The sequence below is a fragment of the Carassius auratus genome, unplaced genomic scaffold (genome assembly GCF_003368295.1).
Source record: "Carassius auratus strain Wakin unplaced genomic scaffold, ASM336829v1 scaf_tig00216973, whole genome shotgun sequence".
Lineage (NCBI taxonomy): Eukaryota > Metazoa > Chordata > Actinopteri > Cypriniformes > Cyprinidae > Carassius > Carassius auratus.
In genome coordinates, this window is record NW_020528827.1 from 81,194 (window position 1) to 100,656 (window position 19,463).

A 19,463-nucleotide genomic window follows, 5' to 3' on the forward strand; every position below is an offset into this window, starting at 1 on the left:
AAAAAATCATGAAAAAAGGACGTGTTGTTTTTGTGACTATATAATGTTATGGTTTGAACACATTCATTGCCGAAATTCAAGGTGAAGACTTTACGCTATTTACTTTTAGTTATCATTTTCTTATGAGTTATTGTTTGAATAAAGCTAAATCATTTCATATTGTGATGCGTTTAACTTCTTTTAAACAAAGTCTCTGAGTAATTTATTAAGAGTAAAGTTATTATTTTATTTTGTTCCTGATCCTGTATTATGAACTGGACTCTGGTGGGAAGAAGAACAGAAGTCTCTCCTGCATCTGATTAATAACAGAGGTAAGAGCGATAGTTTATATTACATTTACGTGTGAGAAACAAAGATGTGAATAGAGGTTTTATGTATACTTCTTTAGCCAGAATAAAATAAGACAAAAGGTGGACTTTGTTATCCTCTCACACCTGACATCAAGCCGATCAAACACTGATTTAAACACTCGTATCTTCTCTAGTCTCTGATCATGTCATGATTCAGTTTATTTCTGTGTAAACTAACACCATTGACCAACAGGAAGTTGTGGGAGACAGGAGCTAAAAGTGACAAAGAAAGTGTGACTAAATAAGGAAGAATTGAGCTGGAGGACATGGTTTAACACTTCCAGCCGACAGTAGAGTTTCTCTTAATTTTACTACAGATCAGTCTCTCATCAGCTCATCTGTCATTTTATTACTGAACCAGTTCTGAAGAGTTTGTCTTCATATTTGTGAACTGAAATCAATGAAGATGTTTCACAGATTCTGGTTCTGTTTGTGTTTCTGGCGTCTGGTTGGTGAGTTTAAATAATTTTTTTATGGCTTCAGTTGCTTCTGTTCTGGTAGCATGTAATAAAACACTGGATAATTTGGTTAGAGAGGTTTAATATTCACTTATTCTCAAATAGAAATAAGTGAACTGTGGTGAGATCAAGTTTGAATTCAGATCTAAATTCAGGTCTATAATCAAATTATAAAATAAAATAAATACGAAGCTTAAATACCCGACAGTGTTAGTTTGACATTAAAGATTAAAGTAAAAGTGTGACCAAAAGTGATGTCTGGAGGAGATTGGTTTGAGGATTTGTTTTTAATGACTCTACAAGTTTGATTAAAAAATTATAATGAGAGGAAAGTGTTATATATCTTTAAAAAAGCTCTGTTCTTCAGGTGTGTTTGGTGAAACATTCGTGAAAATTGGACATTCAGTCACTCTTAACTCTGGTCTTTCTGAAATGATGGATAATGATCTGATTCGGTGGAAGTTTGAATATGGTCTAATCGCTGAAATCAATGTGACGGCCGACAGATTCTCTGTATATGATGATGTTCCTGACGGGAGATTCAGAGACAGACTGAAGCTGGACAATCAAACTGGATCTCTGACCATCACAAACTTCACATTTGAACATGCTGGAGATTATTCAGTATATAACAACACTGTGAGCAAGAGATTCTGGCTCAGTGTCTATGGTGGGTTAAATAATTGTTTCAGCTGTTTTATATTTATATCTCACGACCATTTCGTAAGTATTTTACGAAGTGGCTAATTCTTTTTCTAGATTTTTCTAAACCCCAGTGTAAGTGATTCGTACAAATTCAAACGAATTATGCAACTCATAAAATATGTAGGAATTGCCGTGAGATGTTTCTGGATGTTTCTGATTCTGATGATCCTTACAGAATCAGCAAAAAAATACAGTTATTAATCCAAACATCATTTCTGTTCCTTTATGATGTCATTCATTTCAGATTTAAACTTCAAAGTATTTACTTTAGTAAAACATTAAATAACACTCTCAATCTGTGATGAACCCTGTTTCTGTTTGTTCTCTGTGTGTTTGGTGATACAGATGAAATATCAGTGAAGGAGGGAGATTCAGTCACTCTGAACTCTGATCTTACTGAAATAGATTATGATCGGATTCGGTGGAGGTTTGAAGACAGTTTAATAGCTCTAATCTATAAATGGGATGACAGTGTCACTGTATTTGATGATGTTCTTGACGGGAGATTCAGAGACAGACTGAAGCTGAACAATCAAACTGGGTCTCTGACCATCACAGACATCAGAACTGAACATGCTGGACGTTATGAACTCATGATCTACCGTATGAGCAGAATGAGGAAAACGTTCTTTCTCAATGCTGTCAATGGTGAATTAAATATTTGTTAACCTTTTTTATTTTCTCATCAGATACAATATAATTTTTTTTCTATTCTTTTGTTGTATATTATTATTTAAAAACATTCTAAACTAATTTCTTACATTAACAATTAAGTATTTTTACTGTACTAACTTGTGACAGACCCTCTTTTTGTTTGTTCTCTGTGTGTTTGGTGATACAGAAGAAATATCAGTGAAGAAGGGAGATTCAGTCACTCTGAACTCTGATGTTACTGAAATAATGAATGGTGTTTCAATAGAGTGGAGGTTTGGAGCTGAAATCACTTTATTAGCTGAGATCAGTAGATGGACCAATGGATTCTCTGTATATGATGATGTTCTTGATGAGAGATTCAGAGACAGACTGAAGCTGAACAATCAAACTGGATCTCTGACCATCACTAACATCAGAACTGAACATGCTGGACGTTATTATCTACATATAGTACCAACACATTTAAATCTAAACCAGTCATTAAAAGCTTTCAGTGTTTCTGTCTCTGGTGAGAAGAGATCATGAGTCCTGTTCTTCAAATATTCTTGATATTAATGTTTATTGACTGATCTGATCTCAGTTTGGTGTTTTTATTCCTCAGACTCTGTCCACTCTTGTGGTTCTACTGAAGCTGTGATCCGATTGGTCCTCTCTGCTCTGGTGGGCGTGGCTACTGTCATTCTTCTGGTTTATGACATCAGATCCAGAAGAGCTGAACAAGATCAAACACAGATTCACACATCAGGTGCATGTTCTTAACAGGAATTTAAATCTGAAGGAGACGCTGAACTTTAAAACTTCTTCAAGTGTGTTTTGTGTGGTTTGTCATATTAATATAGATTATTAATTATATCAGGCTTTCATATTTGATTCAGGGTTTAAGGGCTTTTAAAATGTAATTGTCTAATAATGTTTTTATTGTACAGATGCAGTTTAAAAGCTTGTTGATTATATTTCTCTCAGATAAGACTGATCTCACTGTACTATTCATTTGTCTTCTGTATTTGTTTGTCTTTATCAATAAAGTTTTCTCACTCTGAGCTTCAAGAGTCTGTTTATGTTTTGTAGCATTTATAATATCGAGCGTCTGGAGGAATACAGAAGTTCAGAGCGCAGTGTGATGATATCAAGTGATTGTGAATGTTACTCTAGGAAGACACTAGATGACACTGTGTTCAGTGAATATATGTTGGATACATGGACATTAAGAAAGAAGAAAAGGCGAACTGATGTTGTGTTGATAAGATGAATAAAGACAGACATGTTAAGATTGCACTGAGAGATTTAAGAACTGAACAAAACATGCAGCATGTACAGTTTTCCCTTATCAAACATTATTTTAAAATACTGAATATAGTATATTAATGAAAAGAGTTTGTTTTCCATTTTGTGTTTAGTGGAAGCAGAAGTCATCATAGATCGATAAACTGTGTGAAGTTGGTCAAATGAGCTCATTTCAGCTATAAATCACAACACTGATGTCATCATCCAGATCAGTTCACTTCTCATCTGATAATACCAGCGCAGTCAAATCAGTAATATTGCTAAATATTGCAGTAATATTTCCTATTATATTAGATTTTTTAGATTAGATTCAACTTTATTGTCACTGCACATTAAGGTACAAGGCAACAAAATGCAGCTAGCATCTAAAAATAAAGCAGTGCAAGGCACATGGCAGAGAGAGTGCAATCCAGTGAAGTGAACAAACAGTGCAGATAAACAGATTTTAGTGCCAAAAAAAGCTTATTCAGTCTGATTAAAGTGACAAAAGGCTCAAGAGCAGTTATTTTATTTAAACTGACTGATGAGATTGTAGAATGACGTCAGTTCCATGCTGAATGAGGTAGTGATCAGACCAATGCTTTAATATGTTGAATATTAATGAGCCAGCAACATACAGGAGAGAGATTAAACAGGAAACTGAAATAAAGAAGATGGATGTACTTTTTTGAGAAATGCAAATAGAAAAGAAACAATTATTTGAGCACAAGCACATAGAAAACTTATTTTGTCAGTTTTTAAAACAGTGTAATTTCGTAGCCTGTGTTTGTTGCTCTTTGAGTGGCCTCTGGCGGCAGGATGGAGATAAGACACCAATTTTATTAGCTGTTATATTCCTGTTATTTTATATATCAATAAAACTAATAATGATTATTGTTATTATTTCTAAATAAAAACTTTAAACAAAATAAGAAATATTACTTTTGTAATAACTATATATTTTTTACCTTCACATTTAGCAGACACTTTTATCCAAAGCAACTTAGTGCATTCAGGCTATACATTTCTTTCTAACTTTGTTCCCTGGGAATCAAACCCACAACCTTTTGCACTGCTAACACAATGCTCTACCACTGAGCCACAGAAACACTGGAGAAGAACGTAAGGAAAGGTTTCATGAGCAATAATGAGTACTAAATTAATTTATTTTTCATTCATACTCGTCGCCGGAGGGCGCACTCGAGCAAAATCTCTACAAGTGAGACTCTCTGATGAAGCTCCAGGAAATTCAGCTTTCGCTGTAGATGTAGCCTAGAAGCTGAATAATATGCAGATATACGTTTTACTGATAAAACATGATGGAAATAAATTATTCAGAAACATACCAACGAGAAGAAATAGATCCTGGGGAAGGGTCCAAATGCGGATCGATAGCCCCCAGTTTTATGCCCCGCCGAGAGGGGAATGGTAGAAACTCTAGCTGTGTTGGAAGGAATAATTAGGAGTAAAGCAGGGAATGATCAGCTTGAGGAATATTATTCTGATGTAGGCCTGAAAGTGACAGTTAAAGTGGATTCAACAGAGGATGAAAGTGTAGATCCAAGAACAGACAGAGATGTGATAACTTCCCCATCAGAGAAACGAGGAGAGAGAGAAGGCTCAGTTTCAGGGATATAACTCCTGAGTCAAGATACCAGTCAGAGGAAGAAATAGAGTAACCAGTTGAGATAAATTGCTCTTATTAATTACACTTGGGGACACCAGGCCAGAGAAGGCCAATAACTCCCATAAATCAGGTGCATACTCCAAGATGAACTTAAGATAATTCAATGGAATCCAAAGATGAAACTCTTGAAAAAGGCCAAATTGAAAAATACTACAGTGAAAGGAAAAGTGAGTGAACTAGTCAGATATGGTGAACAGCTGGAGATATCTGGTGACGCAGGCACGTGCAGGGGGGGGGGGGGTGGATTGGGTGCTTGAGCACCTGCCCCTTTGCCCTTTGGTGCCCAAAGTGCCCTTTTGTCAAAGCAAAATTTCCTCAAATTTTTTTTGTCATAACGTTTCCTTTTGTGAATACCTGCTCATGCCCAATATAAATATTAGTACAAATTTGAATAATAATTTAGCCGTCAATAAGACGACCAACAAGATGACCTTTGACCTGACGACGACGACCTCCTCATCCAGCCGGGACGATTCGTCACGCCGCACGCGCATTTTTTAATTGTCAGAGGATATTTTCAACACCGCGGAAGCTGGTAAGTGGTGTTTCATACTCAGCGAAGTGATTTTGATATTTATTTACTTATTATTATTTTACAAGAACGACGTGATGTGAGAACATGCAAATATGTTGTTTATATTTACGGTGTGACTGTGTAGCCTGTAGTGTAGAGTAACGTTAGCATGCTGTTTGAGGGAGAAACGTTTCACAGGCATCAGGGAAGAGGTGGCATGCCCATTCAAAGATTTCTGAGCCAAGTTGATTTTAAATGCAGCTTCCAAACGACCAAAAAAAAAAAAAAAAAAAACAGCAGAATGTTATTTTGTATATATTTGATATAATCACACTGTTGTGATTAGATCGTTCAGTGCAGCATCAGCTGCTAAATTCTTATCCGTGTTCGCTGGCTGGCGCTGAGCCAGAGACGTTCTAACAACGCTTCATGATGATAACCAATCAACGGTTCTGTTGCGCGAATACAATGGCCAATTGGAGACGTGCAGAAGAGTCATCACGAAACGCGGTGTTTTTGTTCATTTGCTCAGACTGAAGTATTTAGCGAATTCTTTCATCCAAGAGAGATAGAGAAAACCTAATGTGCATAATGTAATGTAAAGTGCTTCAGTGATTGTAATGGTAGTTTGTGAGAGTGCCTGAACTCTGGCTAGACTGAATGAAAATGTTATTTGATAATGTAAATGTTATTTACTCTCTGTAAAATGAAAGTCTTAAAATAAGTAACTTACAATATTGTTATTAAAATTTACATTAAATACAAATTCAGTCGTATTAATAATATTTTATGGCATGATATGGCACTTAAGTAAAAAGTCAGTGTTTTATGTGTAGTTAATAGATTACACAACCTTTCCATTTATTGATCAACACTGAAAAAAATTTTTCATTCAACCAATTAAAAAAATTTAGGGTAATGGTTCACATCTATATTTTATTACTTGTACCAATTAAAAATAAATAACTTGCTCTAAACAATATTTTCTCTGTCTATGAAAACTATTTAGTAAAACCTGATAGAAAGTATATTTTTCTTGTTGATGAAAGTAAATTAATTTAAATTCTATTTTTGATCTAAACAAAAAGATATAGATTTAATTAAAACAAACTTTCTCATTTAAGAAATATTAGAATAATTTAGTTTTCTCAATCAAATATATAAAGATTCAATTAAACAATTGTTTTAAATTTAAGAAATATGTATTAGAAATATTTAACTTTATCCAATCCAACAGATATAGATTTAATTTATCTTAATAGAATAGTTAATAGAAATTTAGTTTTATACAAATAAAAACATTAATTTAATAAAACATGATTCCCATTAAGAAACATCATTAATAGCATCTGATACAAATCTAATCCAAAAAGACATCAATAATTTTCAATACATCATTTTATTAACATTTTACATATCCGTAACTTGCTACTAAAGTGTCAGATTTTTAACATTCTTCTGAGTTTGACATTTTCAGATTTTTTAAAACATTTTTTAACATTTAGTAGCTGGCAAACATTGACATTTTCTTAAATCTGTGGAATTCGACAAGCATTGAATTAGGATTTTTTTTTTTCCCCATCAGAAATCTTTTTTTTTTTATGATGCAACAAATAATATCCACCGGCCAAAAAAAAAAAAAAAAGTTGAAAACAGAACGCAAGTATGGAGTTGTTGCGTACACCGTCATAATACAATGTAAACTTAAATAAATTGGCAGCATTTAGAACAGCTGATTGCCAAGGCTTGACAGATTATACTACTAAAAATACTGATCCAACTGCCGAACCATAGCCAGCTACTCAAACACAAAATGAATTGCAGGGTAAACATTTGCAGGGATGTGTGGGAACCCTGAATTAAGATCAGGTGGCTGGTCGTCGCTTTTTTTGTTTAATACGCATGCGCAGGCATGCTCGAAATTGTACATTCATCCAAACAAATATTTTTCCGTTGAGCACTTAATGAAAAATATTTATATTCAACAATGTTTTGAACGAAAAAATATTATTTGAAAAATGAAACAAATAATTGTAAACTAAATTGAAAGACAAATTATTAATTAGATGAGGTACTGCTTGAAAACTTTTTTTCAGTGAAATAACAATCTATAAAGGTGCAGAACGTGTTTACTTACACGTTTGAGAATCGAGATATTTCCTGATATATTAAGCATGTTTGAAATTGTTTTGAATAAAAAGGAAAAATAAATAAAACATAAGCCTATATCAGTTATACAGTGCTTTCATAGCATGACTCAGTTGTTTATTGTTTTGTATCAATATTTAAGGTGGACTTATTGATTAGGTGCAAGAATAGTAGTGATGGTTAAAATAATAGATTGATGATGAAATAGTAGATTGTGCCTTGTTCTTAGATGGACAGAGACTGGAAAGTAATAGATCAGATGAGGAGATGGAGATAGAGGAAGAAAAAGAGGAAAATGTAGAGGCACAAGCGTTTTCTATAGTTTTTACTATAATTTACTTAATTATTCTGTTGAACAGAGAAGAAAAAGCCTTCAGGCTGGGACAATTTAAGACATTTCAGTTTCTCATCCCAGAGCTATTATAAGGTGGATTATTTTTTTTCCTTTTTTTTCCTTTTAAACTTAAAATTGTCTCTTCTAATCTTTTTATTTTTAAAAACTAAATCACAGCATTTGCTGCTGTATTAATACATAATCATCCATATCGATACGCAAATCGGCAAGGAATGCATCACAATATATTGCTGTATTGCTATTTTGAACCGCGCTATTTAAACCTTGTTCCATGTGCCCCTTTTATACTTTGAGCACCTGCCCCTCCAAAGGTCTCTGCACGGCCCTGCTGGTGAGTAAGTAGACTTGCATTTTTTTGGCTGAATTTGGGCTGCACAGAGGCAGATAATTACGTAGGGTTTTTGAAGGGTTAATCCCTAATAATAAAGAAGAAATTGAACAGGAACGCTAGAAGGAGCAAAAGTATTCCTTCTTTATGGCCCAGAGACCTCTCCTGAAGAATCTGAAAAAGCTCTATTCGATATGACAGAAAGACAGAAATAATCCAGACAGACAGGGAAAAATCAGATAATAAAACACAAAGGTCTAAAAACCCAATGAGACGGTCAATCCATGAAAAGAAGCCCTATAATCACTATGAGATGGAGAGTAGATCCAAAAGCAGAGACAAACTGAAGAAAGATCTGGCCCTAAAGGTACATCCCGTAGAGGGAGAAAATATAGGGAGCATCCAAAATCTAGGGAAAATCGAACTGAGAATAGTGGAGAGAAAAGTAATACAGAAAAGTCCAGAATAATTGAATAAATTGAGCATATTATGGCAAAGAGACTAAAAGGCAGGCCCTAAACAAGAAAAGGCAGGGTGAAAAACAGCTGACAGAAAAAAAGAAGTCAGTGTAGAAAAAAAGGAAGTTAAAACAAAGAGAAAGTAAAAGAAAAACAACAAAGAACATCCAGAAGTGATATAAGAGCAGGATTCTTCAGCTCCCCTTAAAAAATCGTAATGAAAACAGATGACGTTAATCAAAGATGACACAAGCTTTGTGCCAAATCAATTTTAAAGTGCAATTATGAAAGTTTTATCAGAAATCCCGCTTATACAGTAGTTTACACTGATAATATTTTGATATCCACAAAGGATAAGTAAGAGCACTTGAATCTACATTGGCACTTTGTTTTGGTGATCCGTTTTGGACTTTCTACTAGAGGTGAGTAGTTTTGCAACCACATGTCAACTGTTGGTAGAGTAACACTTTCAACTAACCCTAACCCTACACCTACCCTAATGATCTGCTCTGAGAGTTTATATGTGTGGTGTGGAGTTGCTTGTAGTTGGTGGAGTGTCTGGAGTGGACTATCAAGAAATATTTAGAGAGGCAAAAATATTATATCAGGGATCCAAGGAAGGAAAAATGGCAGTGGACCGAGCAAATGGAGCAGGCTAGATTAAAATTAATCAAAATATGTCTTAATAGTGGTGCATTAGAACAACGAGATGAGACACTTCCTCTTTATGTTCCAGTCTCTGTAGAAGAAGAGGAAGTTACTTTAACACTGTGGAGTGCAGAAGGATGTGATGCCGTATTGCATTTCTGACACACCAGCAAGAAGCAGCGATGACGCAATCTGATGAAAATAGTGCTGAGAAATAGCTGCTGTGAGTAAAAGATTATTGCAGCTAAAAGCTGTAGCAAAAGAACAACCAAAAGTTTTTTTCTATGACTGGAGAACTGGCTAGGTTAAAAAGAAACCTAGTGATGAACCAGGCTCGTGAAAATAGTCATAGACGAGATCAATGGAGTTTAATTCTAGGAGACAATCAATTCGATTGGAGAAGAATTAAACAGAAAAGGAAAGATAAAGTAACTAGGTATCATAAGAACCATAAGCACTTACCCAAATATTTCACTGATGGAAGTGAAAGATAATGAGGATACTTGGTTGAATTTAATGGACAGCTGATCAGACAGAAAGAGGAAATTCAGGGGACCGCACAGTTACCTGAAGTGACAGCTGTTGAGCGAGCACTTCAGAGAGATGATGAATTAGGTCATAAAGAAATTGAAACCATGATATGGCCTTTAAGAGCAGCACTCGAAGAAAAGTTAGTAGAGTGATTAAAAGAATGGATAAAGTGTCAGGGACCGATGGAAAGTCTGAGAGCAGATGGTGCATATAATATAAGTGTTAAACTAGTAGAGAAATTCTGCAAAGAACATAAAATAATACCAGAGAAATGCAATCCAATTAGATCTGGTAAAGAATGGTTTTCTAAGAATAGAAACCTAGGTGACTGGGACACGGATATTGACCAGTGTTTATTGGACCTCAACATGTGCAATACAGTGAACCAGAAAGAAAGTGAAGTTATGAAAAATTTGAGGTTTGAAGTTGGTGACGAAGTCAATATAACAAGAAGGCATAAAGTAGGTAAGAAAATCTACAGTCAGAAATCTGGGTGTTATACTAGACAGCAATTTGTCTTTTGAAAATCATATTTCCAATGTTACAAAAACTGCATTCTTCCATCTTAGAAACATTGCCAAGCTACGAAACATGTTATCTGTTTCTGATGCAGAAAAGCTAGTTCATGCATTCATGACCTCTAGACTGGACTATTGTAATGCACTTCTAGGTGGTTGTCCTGCTTCGTCAATAAACAAGCTACAGGTAGTCCAAAATGCAGCAGCTAGAGTCCTTATGAGGTCAAGAAAATATTATCATATTACCCCAATTTTACAGTCTCTGCACTGGCTACCTATGAATTTCCGTATCAGTTACAAATTATCATTACTTACCTATAAGGCCCTAAATGGTTTAGCTCCTGTGTACCTAACTAGCCTTCTACCACGCTACAACCCATCACACTCCCTAAGGTCACAAAACGCTGGACTTTTGGTCGTTCCTAGGATAGCAAAGTCCACTAAAGGAGGTAGAGCTTTTTCACATTTGGCTCCCAAACTCTGGAATAGCCTTCCTGATAATGTTCGGGGTTCAGACACACTCTCTCTGTTTTAATCTAGATTAAAAACACATCTCTTTCGCCAAGCATTCGAATAATGTATCTTTTTAATTGTGAGTGTAGTTGCATCTGATCAAAGGTGCATTTTTATTCATTAGCTTGGGTTAAACTAATTTTACTTTGTTGGATCAGCAGCTATGCTAATGATGTCTGTATTTTGTTTCTATGTTTCGCCACGGGATTTACATCCCGTGGTAACTAGGAATTACACAAGCTCCAGTCTGGACCCAGAACACCTGAGAAGAGATGATGCTGACCCTCAGAGGACCTCAGATGATGCTAACCCTGAATCAACAAACAGAACTAACAAATATTGCTACAAGTGTGACTGCATCATATAATAACTTAATTAATAATATTGATAGTTCATCGTCTAGCTGACTACGTCTTGTATTATTATTATTATTTTAATTTTTTCTAAAATCCTGTCAAATGTGCACAAACTACTAGCTACTACTAAATATTGTAGAAACATAATTTCTTTGCTTTGTAAGTTGCTTTGTAACGATTTGTATCGTAAAAAGCGCTATACAAATAAACTTGAATTGAATTGAATTGAATTGAATTGAATTGAATTGAGAAGATAAAATCCATCATTGACCAAAATAGTTAGAATCAGAAATGAAAAGGTTTCTTGGCTTTGAGGGAACATATGCCAAAACCATAGAAGTAACGGTACGACCGTTCTGCTGTGTGTTATGCAATCAGCAATGTGCCCTGCAGAGTCTATCGTTTTGTGACGAGAAGAAAGACATGGACGCAGAATGAATGATGCATAAACAGACTCAAACGGAGATATCGGGAATACTAAATTGTGAGAATTGTTGGCCAGGACTCTCAAAATTACGGATTGACTCCTATAAAGTATCTGGGAATTTTGGAGAGGGGTGCAGTTGCACTTGGGATAGTATAGTTTTGTGGTCATGTATGGTCTGTAGGGCAAAGGACCAGACTTTGATATCTTCCAGGTTGATTTGGGAGAACCTGCAGGTTCTCAAACCATTAGGATTATTTCAGGATGGAATAATGACCAGGTTCTCCAGGCACCCTTCTCTAGGGATGAGAGGACATGAGAAGGAGGATTTTCTTGGAACAAGAATGCCTTTATTCCCAAGGAATGGGAAAGGATCACATATTAAAAAGACAAATGAGCATGACTTAGAAAAAATGTTATTATGAAGAAAAGAAAAAAGGCTACCTTTAAAGGAACAGAAAAGATAATCATTAAGATAAAAAAGTAAAAAAGGGAAGTAGGTGGAGTAAGAAACGTATATATGGTAAAGAGAGTGAATATGACAGTTAAACTATCTGCAGTTTTACTTGTACCTGAACAAGACTAACTGGATATTTGGGGAATATCTATTGAAATTAAAAACTCATTGAAACCAATTGAATCCAATTACTATACGTAAGTCCAACAGAAGATACAAATTGATAATAAAAATGGCATCCAATGGGACAAACAATCGATCTGCAAAGAATAAGACTAAGACAGAAGCTGGAGGATTTCTGAATACCAAAACCTCTTCTACTGTATTCCAGGCTGGAGAAATATTGATCTATATTCTGTGGATGCTATTACAAGCAATTAATAAAAATCTCTGCTGGCTGTATTTCTTATCTATTTTACAAATTGGAAGAATACTATTAATAGGAAAACTTAGCCAGATGATTTATGGGTATATAAAGAAAATTGAGAGTACAAAGAAGTTGATGTATTGGTGTTTTGATTGGCCCTGAGGGTGTACTCACACTAGGCACAGTTGCCGTGAACCGGACCCGAGTACGATTGTCCCCCCTCCCCACTCCCCCTCTGGCCTGCACTCACATATAGGGTTTCAGCATTCGTGCCGGAGCATGCTTACGTCATTATGGTGCGACGGTTTTGGGATAAACAGGAAGAGCGGCGCTCTATGAACACAATGGAGTGCATCCCCAGAGGAAAATTTTACTGCTCAAAGCTTGCTTTTCTATAGCTCAGGAGACAAATTTGAGATTCTCATCTAAGCCTTATTTTAATCTATATTTTGTCTAAAATGTTTCTCATATATTTCTCCTAAAATTCACTAGGAGCAATAGGTGAGACAGAATAATCAGAGGGAGTCATACCTGAGACTAAAAGGAGATGCCTTGCTAATCTCAATTCTGTGTTTTTAATGACTCCTTTATTTCTCCTTTGAAAAAGAAAATGAGCAATACTGGAGCTACTATGGAGCAATATCCGAGTCTCTCGCTCACTCTCCCTCCCTCTCATGCACACAAACACGCACATGAATTACTAATTCAATCATATGACCTTTTCCTCCTAAAAGACTAGATTCACCATTCTAAACAACACAGATCATCCACTTCAGAACATCTTGATGGACCAAAGAAAAAACGGACGGGAATGCTACTCTCTCTTCACTGCAGGACAGACAGAAGATCTATCCACAACCATCAGGCTTTAAAAATCTTTAGCAAATGGCAGATTAGCTGATGTAATAAAGAAATAAAGAAATTTGAATTTGAATCTTTATTTATATCAAAATAACCTTAACAAATTTAAAGACATTTTGAAGACAGCAAAAACTGTTTAAACATGGTCATTACAAAATATGAACTAAAGTGCTTTTTTTATTTTTTTTTATTCTGTTTTTAAAACAGCAACAATTTTAACAATGTTATGAGCAGTGGCAGGCCAGGTTTACAACAATTCACAACAATAAACTTGAGTCTCTGACGCCAATATACATAATTTGAAAACAAGTACTTTTTGTGAACATTGTCATTTCAACAAATGTCTCTGTGTGCCCCATCCAATATTTACAGTGTTGTGGCCCTGATGCGGCATTTGTTTATGAAGGCTTTCTTGACCTTACTTTTTTCAACCGGTGTCCAACCATCCAGTGTACTACAGCGCATGACATAAGCTGCAAGAATAAAAGAAAAAGCACAAATTACAGATTGCATTGAGTAACCGCAGTTACCACAACAGTATTAACAACTTTTTTCATCCTGATACGACAAAATTCACATTTTAATATCTCTATTGATCACACATAAAGAAATGCAGCAAAACTGTGAGGACAGTGAAACAATCATAACATTTAACGTAGTTATTTGATATATGGGTCCAACACCTCTTATTGGGTTCCCACACATTTTTTACCAATGAATTTTCATAACTTTTTCCACAAATTGTTAACAACCACATGAGCAACATACTTACTTAGAATTGCATTGACTTTGAACTTATCCAGGACTCTCTTCCCATCTGGCACCTTTCCATGTTTCCCAAATGCCACAGCATTCTGGCACTCCTCTGCAGTAAAGAATTCATCAAAAAGAAGATGGAACAAGCGAAGGCAGTCCTTCTTTGCGGTTGCATGGATTGCAGCCAGGTGAGTCGAGGACAAGAAGAGGCCACTTCCTGGATATAGCTCCTGCTGCCGAGATCTGCCTTTTGGAGCCCAAACACCAGCCTGAGGTTGGATCTGTTCCACTTTGTCCAGGAAACTTCTGAATGCCTCGAGGTGCTCACCACCTGTGACACAAAAGATGTATATTACCTTACAGGGACACAGTAGCATGCATAAAGTAAAAAAACAAAAAAAAAACAAAAGACAAGTTTTTAAAAAGTCCAAAAGATTTCATGATTGGATAAGAGTTTTACCAAATTGTTAAAAGCTTTTAAGATTTAGCTTAAGCGTCAAATAACTCCCAATGTCCAAAGTAAGACAATGTAGTAGAACTTTAAACATATACCAATATAAAAACATAATTACAATTTTATGTTGCACAATTTAATACACTAGATTATTACCCACGTTTTTTTTACACACCTCTTCTGAATAGATATTAGGTGTGTTAGAAAAACTTTGAGAGAAAAAAAAGAAGTGTTAAAAGAACAAGTAATTGCTTTGCAACAGAGAGACAAAACATACTTACTTATACCACACAGCACATCATGCAGTTTGGCCTTTTCCTCCACTAATTTTTCCACCTCTGTCTTGCATGCTTCGCATGGCTTCCATGATCTGTCTTCTGCTGACTCAGGCGAAATGAAACATGGTTCTCTTTCTGGAATTGGATCACGCTCGATGATTAAAGCATCTGCAGATGAGCTTGAAGTCTCATGTTCAGAGGTGCTTGTCTGGCTCTGGTCCCCAAGAACAGCAGGTTTTTGATGTGTATTAGGACTGTACAACATTTTGAGGAAGCTTTCTTTGGCTGTAGGAGCTGGTGGCTGTCTTCGCTGATCCAAATCTGCCAAAACAGGCTGCTGTTGTGTTTGGTCTGAAGGTGTGGGTAGTGCTGTGTGAGGCTGGTGATGCTTGGAATACTGCGAAAGGCTGGAATTGTGTGGAATTGCAGACAGAGTAGTTCGATACTGGTTGAGCGACTGGAATGTTGAATGCTGGTAATGTTGTGGCGTATTTGGTGATGATTGGGAAACTGGAAGTTGGTACTGTGGCCAGGCAGTTGCATGCTGGTGCTGTGGCTGGACAGGTAGAAATGACCCTGTAGGTGGAGGCTGGTACACTGGCCAGGTTGTTGGAGGCTGAATGACATTTTGGTCCACAGTATTTAGGTGATCCTGTGCAGAGGTGGACTGGCCTGCTTGAGGTAGGGATGGAAGGTTGTAGAATCTTTGTGCAGCTGCATCTCTTTTTTTCATGTCCTTCTTTGTCGCCTTCTTGGTATCCACCGTTTTGTCAGCTGTTCCAGTGAAGTCTACTGTAGCTTTGTAGAACTTATTGTCAGACCATCTTGCAAGTACTTCTTCTCCTGGTGTCAGATCTCTAAAGCAAGCGATGGGTTTATCATCTTTGTTTAGTATATCACAGAGATTAAAAATCTTTGCTGTGTATCCATCTTCAAAGGTCAAAAATACAAAAAGTCCTGAAAATGAACACAAAGTAAACAAAAAGGAGATTGTGAGTAAATCAGTGCAGGCTAAAATCAATCTTACTTAAACATGCTACTATATCTTTATTGTCTTATTTCTAACCCTCTTAGCAAAGCAACAAAATTACCTCTTCACTGTAGCCTTCAACTAATATTAACTTTATTCTTTTAGCACTTTCAAATTTATTCGCTCCTGCAACTCTTTGATTTATTTGATCTATTCTATTTTTTCAATGTTTTTAATCCCTTTCATTATTTAATTATCACACATCCCTTTCATTATTTAATTATCACACATTTATTTGTTTATTTATTTATTTTACACATTGTCTATGAAGAGTATGGTGCAGGGATACTTTTTTGTAAAGAACTTTGAGCTGCAATTCCTATACAAATTATTTTATCTCTAAATTTTTTAGATGATTTGCAAAATTCAGTCACTAAAATGTACAAATAAGTTTCACTCCTTTTTCATGACATTCCATTAAAAACTCCTGTAGGCTATAATCAATATGTGTGCCTCAAGCTACCAATATACAGTATTTATAAAAATTCCAGTAGTAAGAGACCATATACTGATGAATATTTTGGTTAGTAAAGTACGTTAAAAATAACCACTTAAACCAGTTTTAATACTTAACTAAATTAGCTAAGCCGTAGTATAGTAAAATAACTCAATTACCATCTTGGTTATCTCTGGGGGAGCTGGGGTCTGGTTCATACAAACTCATCTTTTTCGGAGGGTTTCGCGCTCTTCTGGGCAGTTTTGTATTAGTTCCTTCTGCACTCATTCTGTAAAATAAACAAAAGTACAACACATTTTATTATTGGGGTCTCACTGCACGAGATCAAATTTTTTCAATCACACAATTTCTGTAACTTCAAGAATGTATAGCTACAAAACACGACCAGTTTCTTCAGAGAGTATCAGAACCCGCATACACTCGCCATTTTAAATGCCCAAAAAACATGTTGCTTACCTTCTTTTGAGTCCTGCAACTGTTTTTTCCTCCATGCCCGCAACTCCATACGTTAACTAACGCGCGCCTTGCCGCCTTAACCTCGTTGATTCAGCAGCGCCCCTCCAATGTGAATTAACCAATGACGATGCAGCATTTGTGACTGATGGCGCTCTCTTCTAATGCTGACGTTGGGGCTGCATCATCTACAAGGTTCAAGGTTCACAGTGTTTTTGCGCCAACTGAAGCTCAAAAAAAAAAAAAAAAAAAGTGCCGGTGCAGCATCTATAAGCGGTGAGTGGATACAGCGACTTTTTAATAATATAATAAACTTACTTGTGTTTTCTTTGTAATTAAGCTTTGTAAATGTACAAGACATTATCTTTTAGGATTTGATTTTTTGTTTTTACATTTTAAAAAATCAAGTTTTATTTTTATTTCAGTTAACTGAAATAGTTCTTACACATTATTTCAGTGTCATATAATTTTGTTTTCATTTACTACAATAACCTTACGAAACCCTAATAATGAAATGGTTAGTAAAATTAATAAGTGATTGTCACATGCCAAGAGTTTTCACTTGTGCATTCTGTACCAGCTAATGAATGTTACAACTGCGATCATTTTCATTATGATCATAATTTAGTTAACTTTATGTTAATCAATTTCTATTTAATAGGAAAGGTTGCACGAGTGTATAATTATTCATTTAATGTGACCCTTTTCAGTCTGAATAAATTTCATATATTTTGTGCCCTTTTATGAACTATCTGTACCTTTTTTTCTGTCAACCACAGGTTATTTTCCCTGCAGCCCCCGACACCAGTCAATATTGCTCATCCATTACTGATATATTTGATAGTAGGGGGGGTAAGTGTAACACTATTTAACACTGTGTATTAGTCTGCACTGTCTATACCGCCATCATCAAAGAAGAGCATCTTCTATATTTGTGTGTGTGTGTGTGTGTCTGTGTATGATACAGTTGGAGCTACATATATTTAAAAAAAATAGAATGGCGCAGAAGTACAACTCACGCTGGAGGAGAAAGGTGAAGAGCCAGCAAAATACTTGCAAAAGATACAGAAGAAAGGTTGGGAAATTTACATTTTATTGTTTTTATATTGTCATCTGCAGTGATTGATTATAAGCACATTTACCCAAGTTCTGTATTTACGTACCATTTGAGGTGTTGGTACTTAACTTGCCACTTGATATTTCCACTCCACTACATTTTAGGGAAAAATAATATTTTAATGTTTACTACACTACATTTATCTGATAACTACCGGTATAGTTTCCATTTGCTTTACAGATTACATTAAACTTCAGAGTCAAAACAGCACATTTTTAGATTAATTTACATGAATGACTTAACTGATTCAGGTCAATAACAAAGCTGATAATTGGCAAGGACATGATCAACCAACCCATACATTTAAATATTATGTAATTTACTTACACTTTTGAAACTGAAGTACATTTACTGTGATTTACTGTATACTTTAATACTTCTACTAAAGTCTTTTTCATGTGGATAACTAGCTTTTACCAAAGTCATATTTTAACAACTTCCCTTTTACTGAAGTGTGTCTTTCAGGTAATTTATATATATATAAAAATAAAAAATAAAACATTTAGCTGCTATGTTCTTTACTCAGCTACATTTCATCAGCTCCATTGGTTCTGACAATGTTCCTCAATAATTTTATATAACAATAAAATATTTGTTTGAAATGACAGTTTGTTAAGATCACCTTTATATGTGGAATTAGCAAAATATTAAGAACATGTCTGACCTATGTAGTAGTGTTCAACAGCACTACAAAGTACAGTTTTCAAAATGTCCATCCAAGTAAATAATCACCTCTTTTAAACAGATCCAATAAAATTGTAATATTTTAATCCCCAAGAGGGGAGAATTTATAGCAGGATTTCCTACAGTATATACTGCATTGTTGTAACCTAGGTATGCCATATAAATCTGCATGTGAGTGTTAAATATGCTTAATGTATTATCATTCTCGGTTTTCTGCAGGACACACAAGGACAGGAAAATAGAGTTAAAACATGTGCAAAAATGTAAAACAACTAACTCAATTTCCTTCAGTCTCCAAGATGGCATGTAGTTTATATATTCTGTGGAAATCGCATGTTGCAAAGCTTTAAATTTTGATCGACTGGAGCGTTAATTCAAATAAAAGTTAATGTGTCCAATAAAACACTGTTACTGAAGTGAGACCTTCTAACCTCACTTGGGTTGTCAAGGGTTTACTGACAGCTCAGGTGATTTATTATAACACTTTAATAGTCTAGTAATTAGTAATGTGTTTAGCATAAGTAAAATGAAAAATAAACCTGTTGAGACTAATAAGCCATAAATTCACCAATCAAGTAAAAGCAAATTAATCAATTGATTTTTTTTTCTAGAAGCAACAAACTGGAGGTCAGATGATTG

The 19,463-nt window shown here is 35.3% G+C and overlaps 2 protein-coding genes across 2 annotated transcripts; one reads left to right on the forward strand and one right to left on the reverse strand.

The window, feature by feature from the left end:
- Nucleotides 1–421: 421 nt before the first annotated feature.
- LOC113099577 (uncharacterized) lies at nt 422–3,121 on the forward strand. The gene is made up of 4 exons (XM_026264434.1): nt 422–802; nt 1,176–1,478; nt 1,859–2,161; nt 2,355–3,121. The coding sequence occupies exons 1-4, from the start codon at nt 751–753 to the stop codon at nt 2,690–2,692; spliced, it is 996 nt and encodes a 331-aa protein (XP_026120219.1). The 5' UTR covers nt 422–750; the 3' UTR covers nt 2,693–3,121.
- Nucleotides 3,122–13,815: 10,694 nt separating this feature from the next.
- Nucleotides 13,816–17,254, reverse strand: LOC113099575 (uncharacterized). The gene is made up of 5 exons (XM_026264432.1): nt 17,027–17,254; nt 16,729–16,838; nt 15,087–16,040; nt 14,368–14,682; nt 13,816–14,068 (listed from the first exon to the last, which is right to left on the reverse strand). Exons 1-5 carry the CDS (start codon nt 17,059–17,061, stop codon nt 13,962–13,964), a joined length of 1,521 nt encoding a protein of 506 aa, XP_026120217.1. The 5' UTR covers nt 17,062–17,254; the 3' UTR covers nt 13,816–13,961.
- Between the last annotated feature and the right edge of the window lie 2,209 nt (nt 17,255–19,463).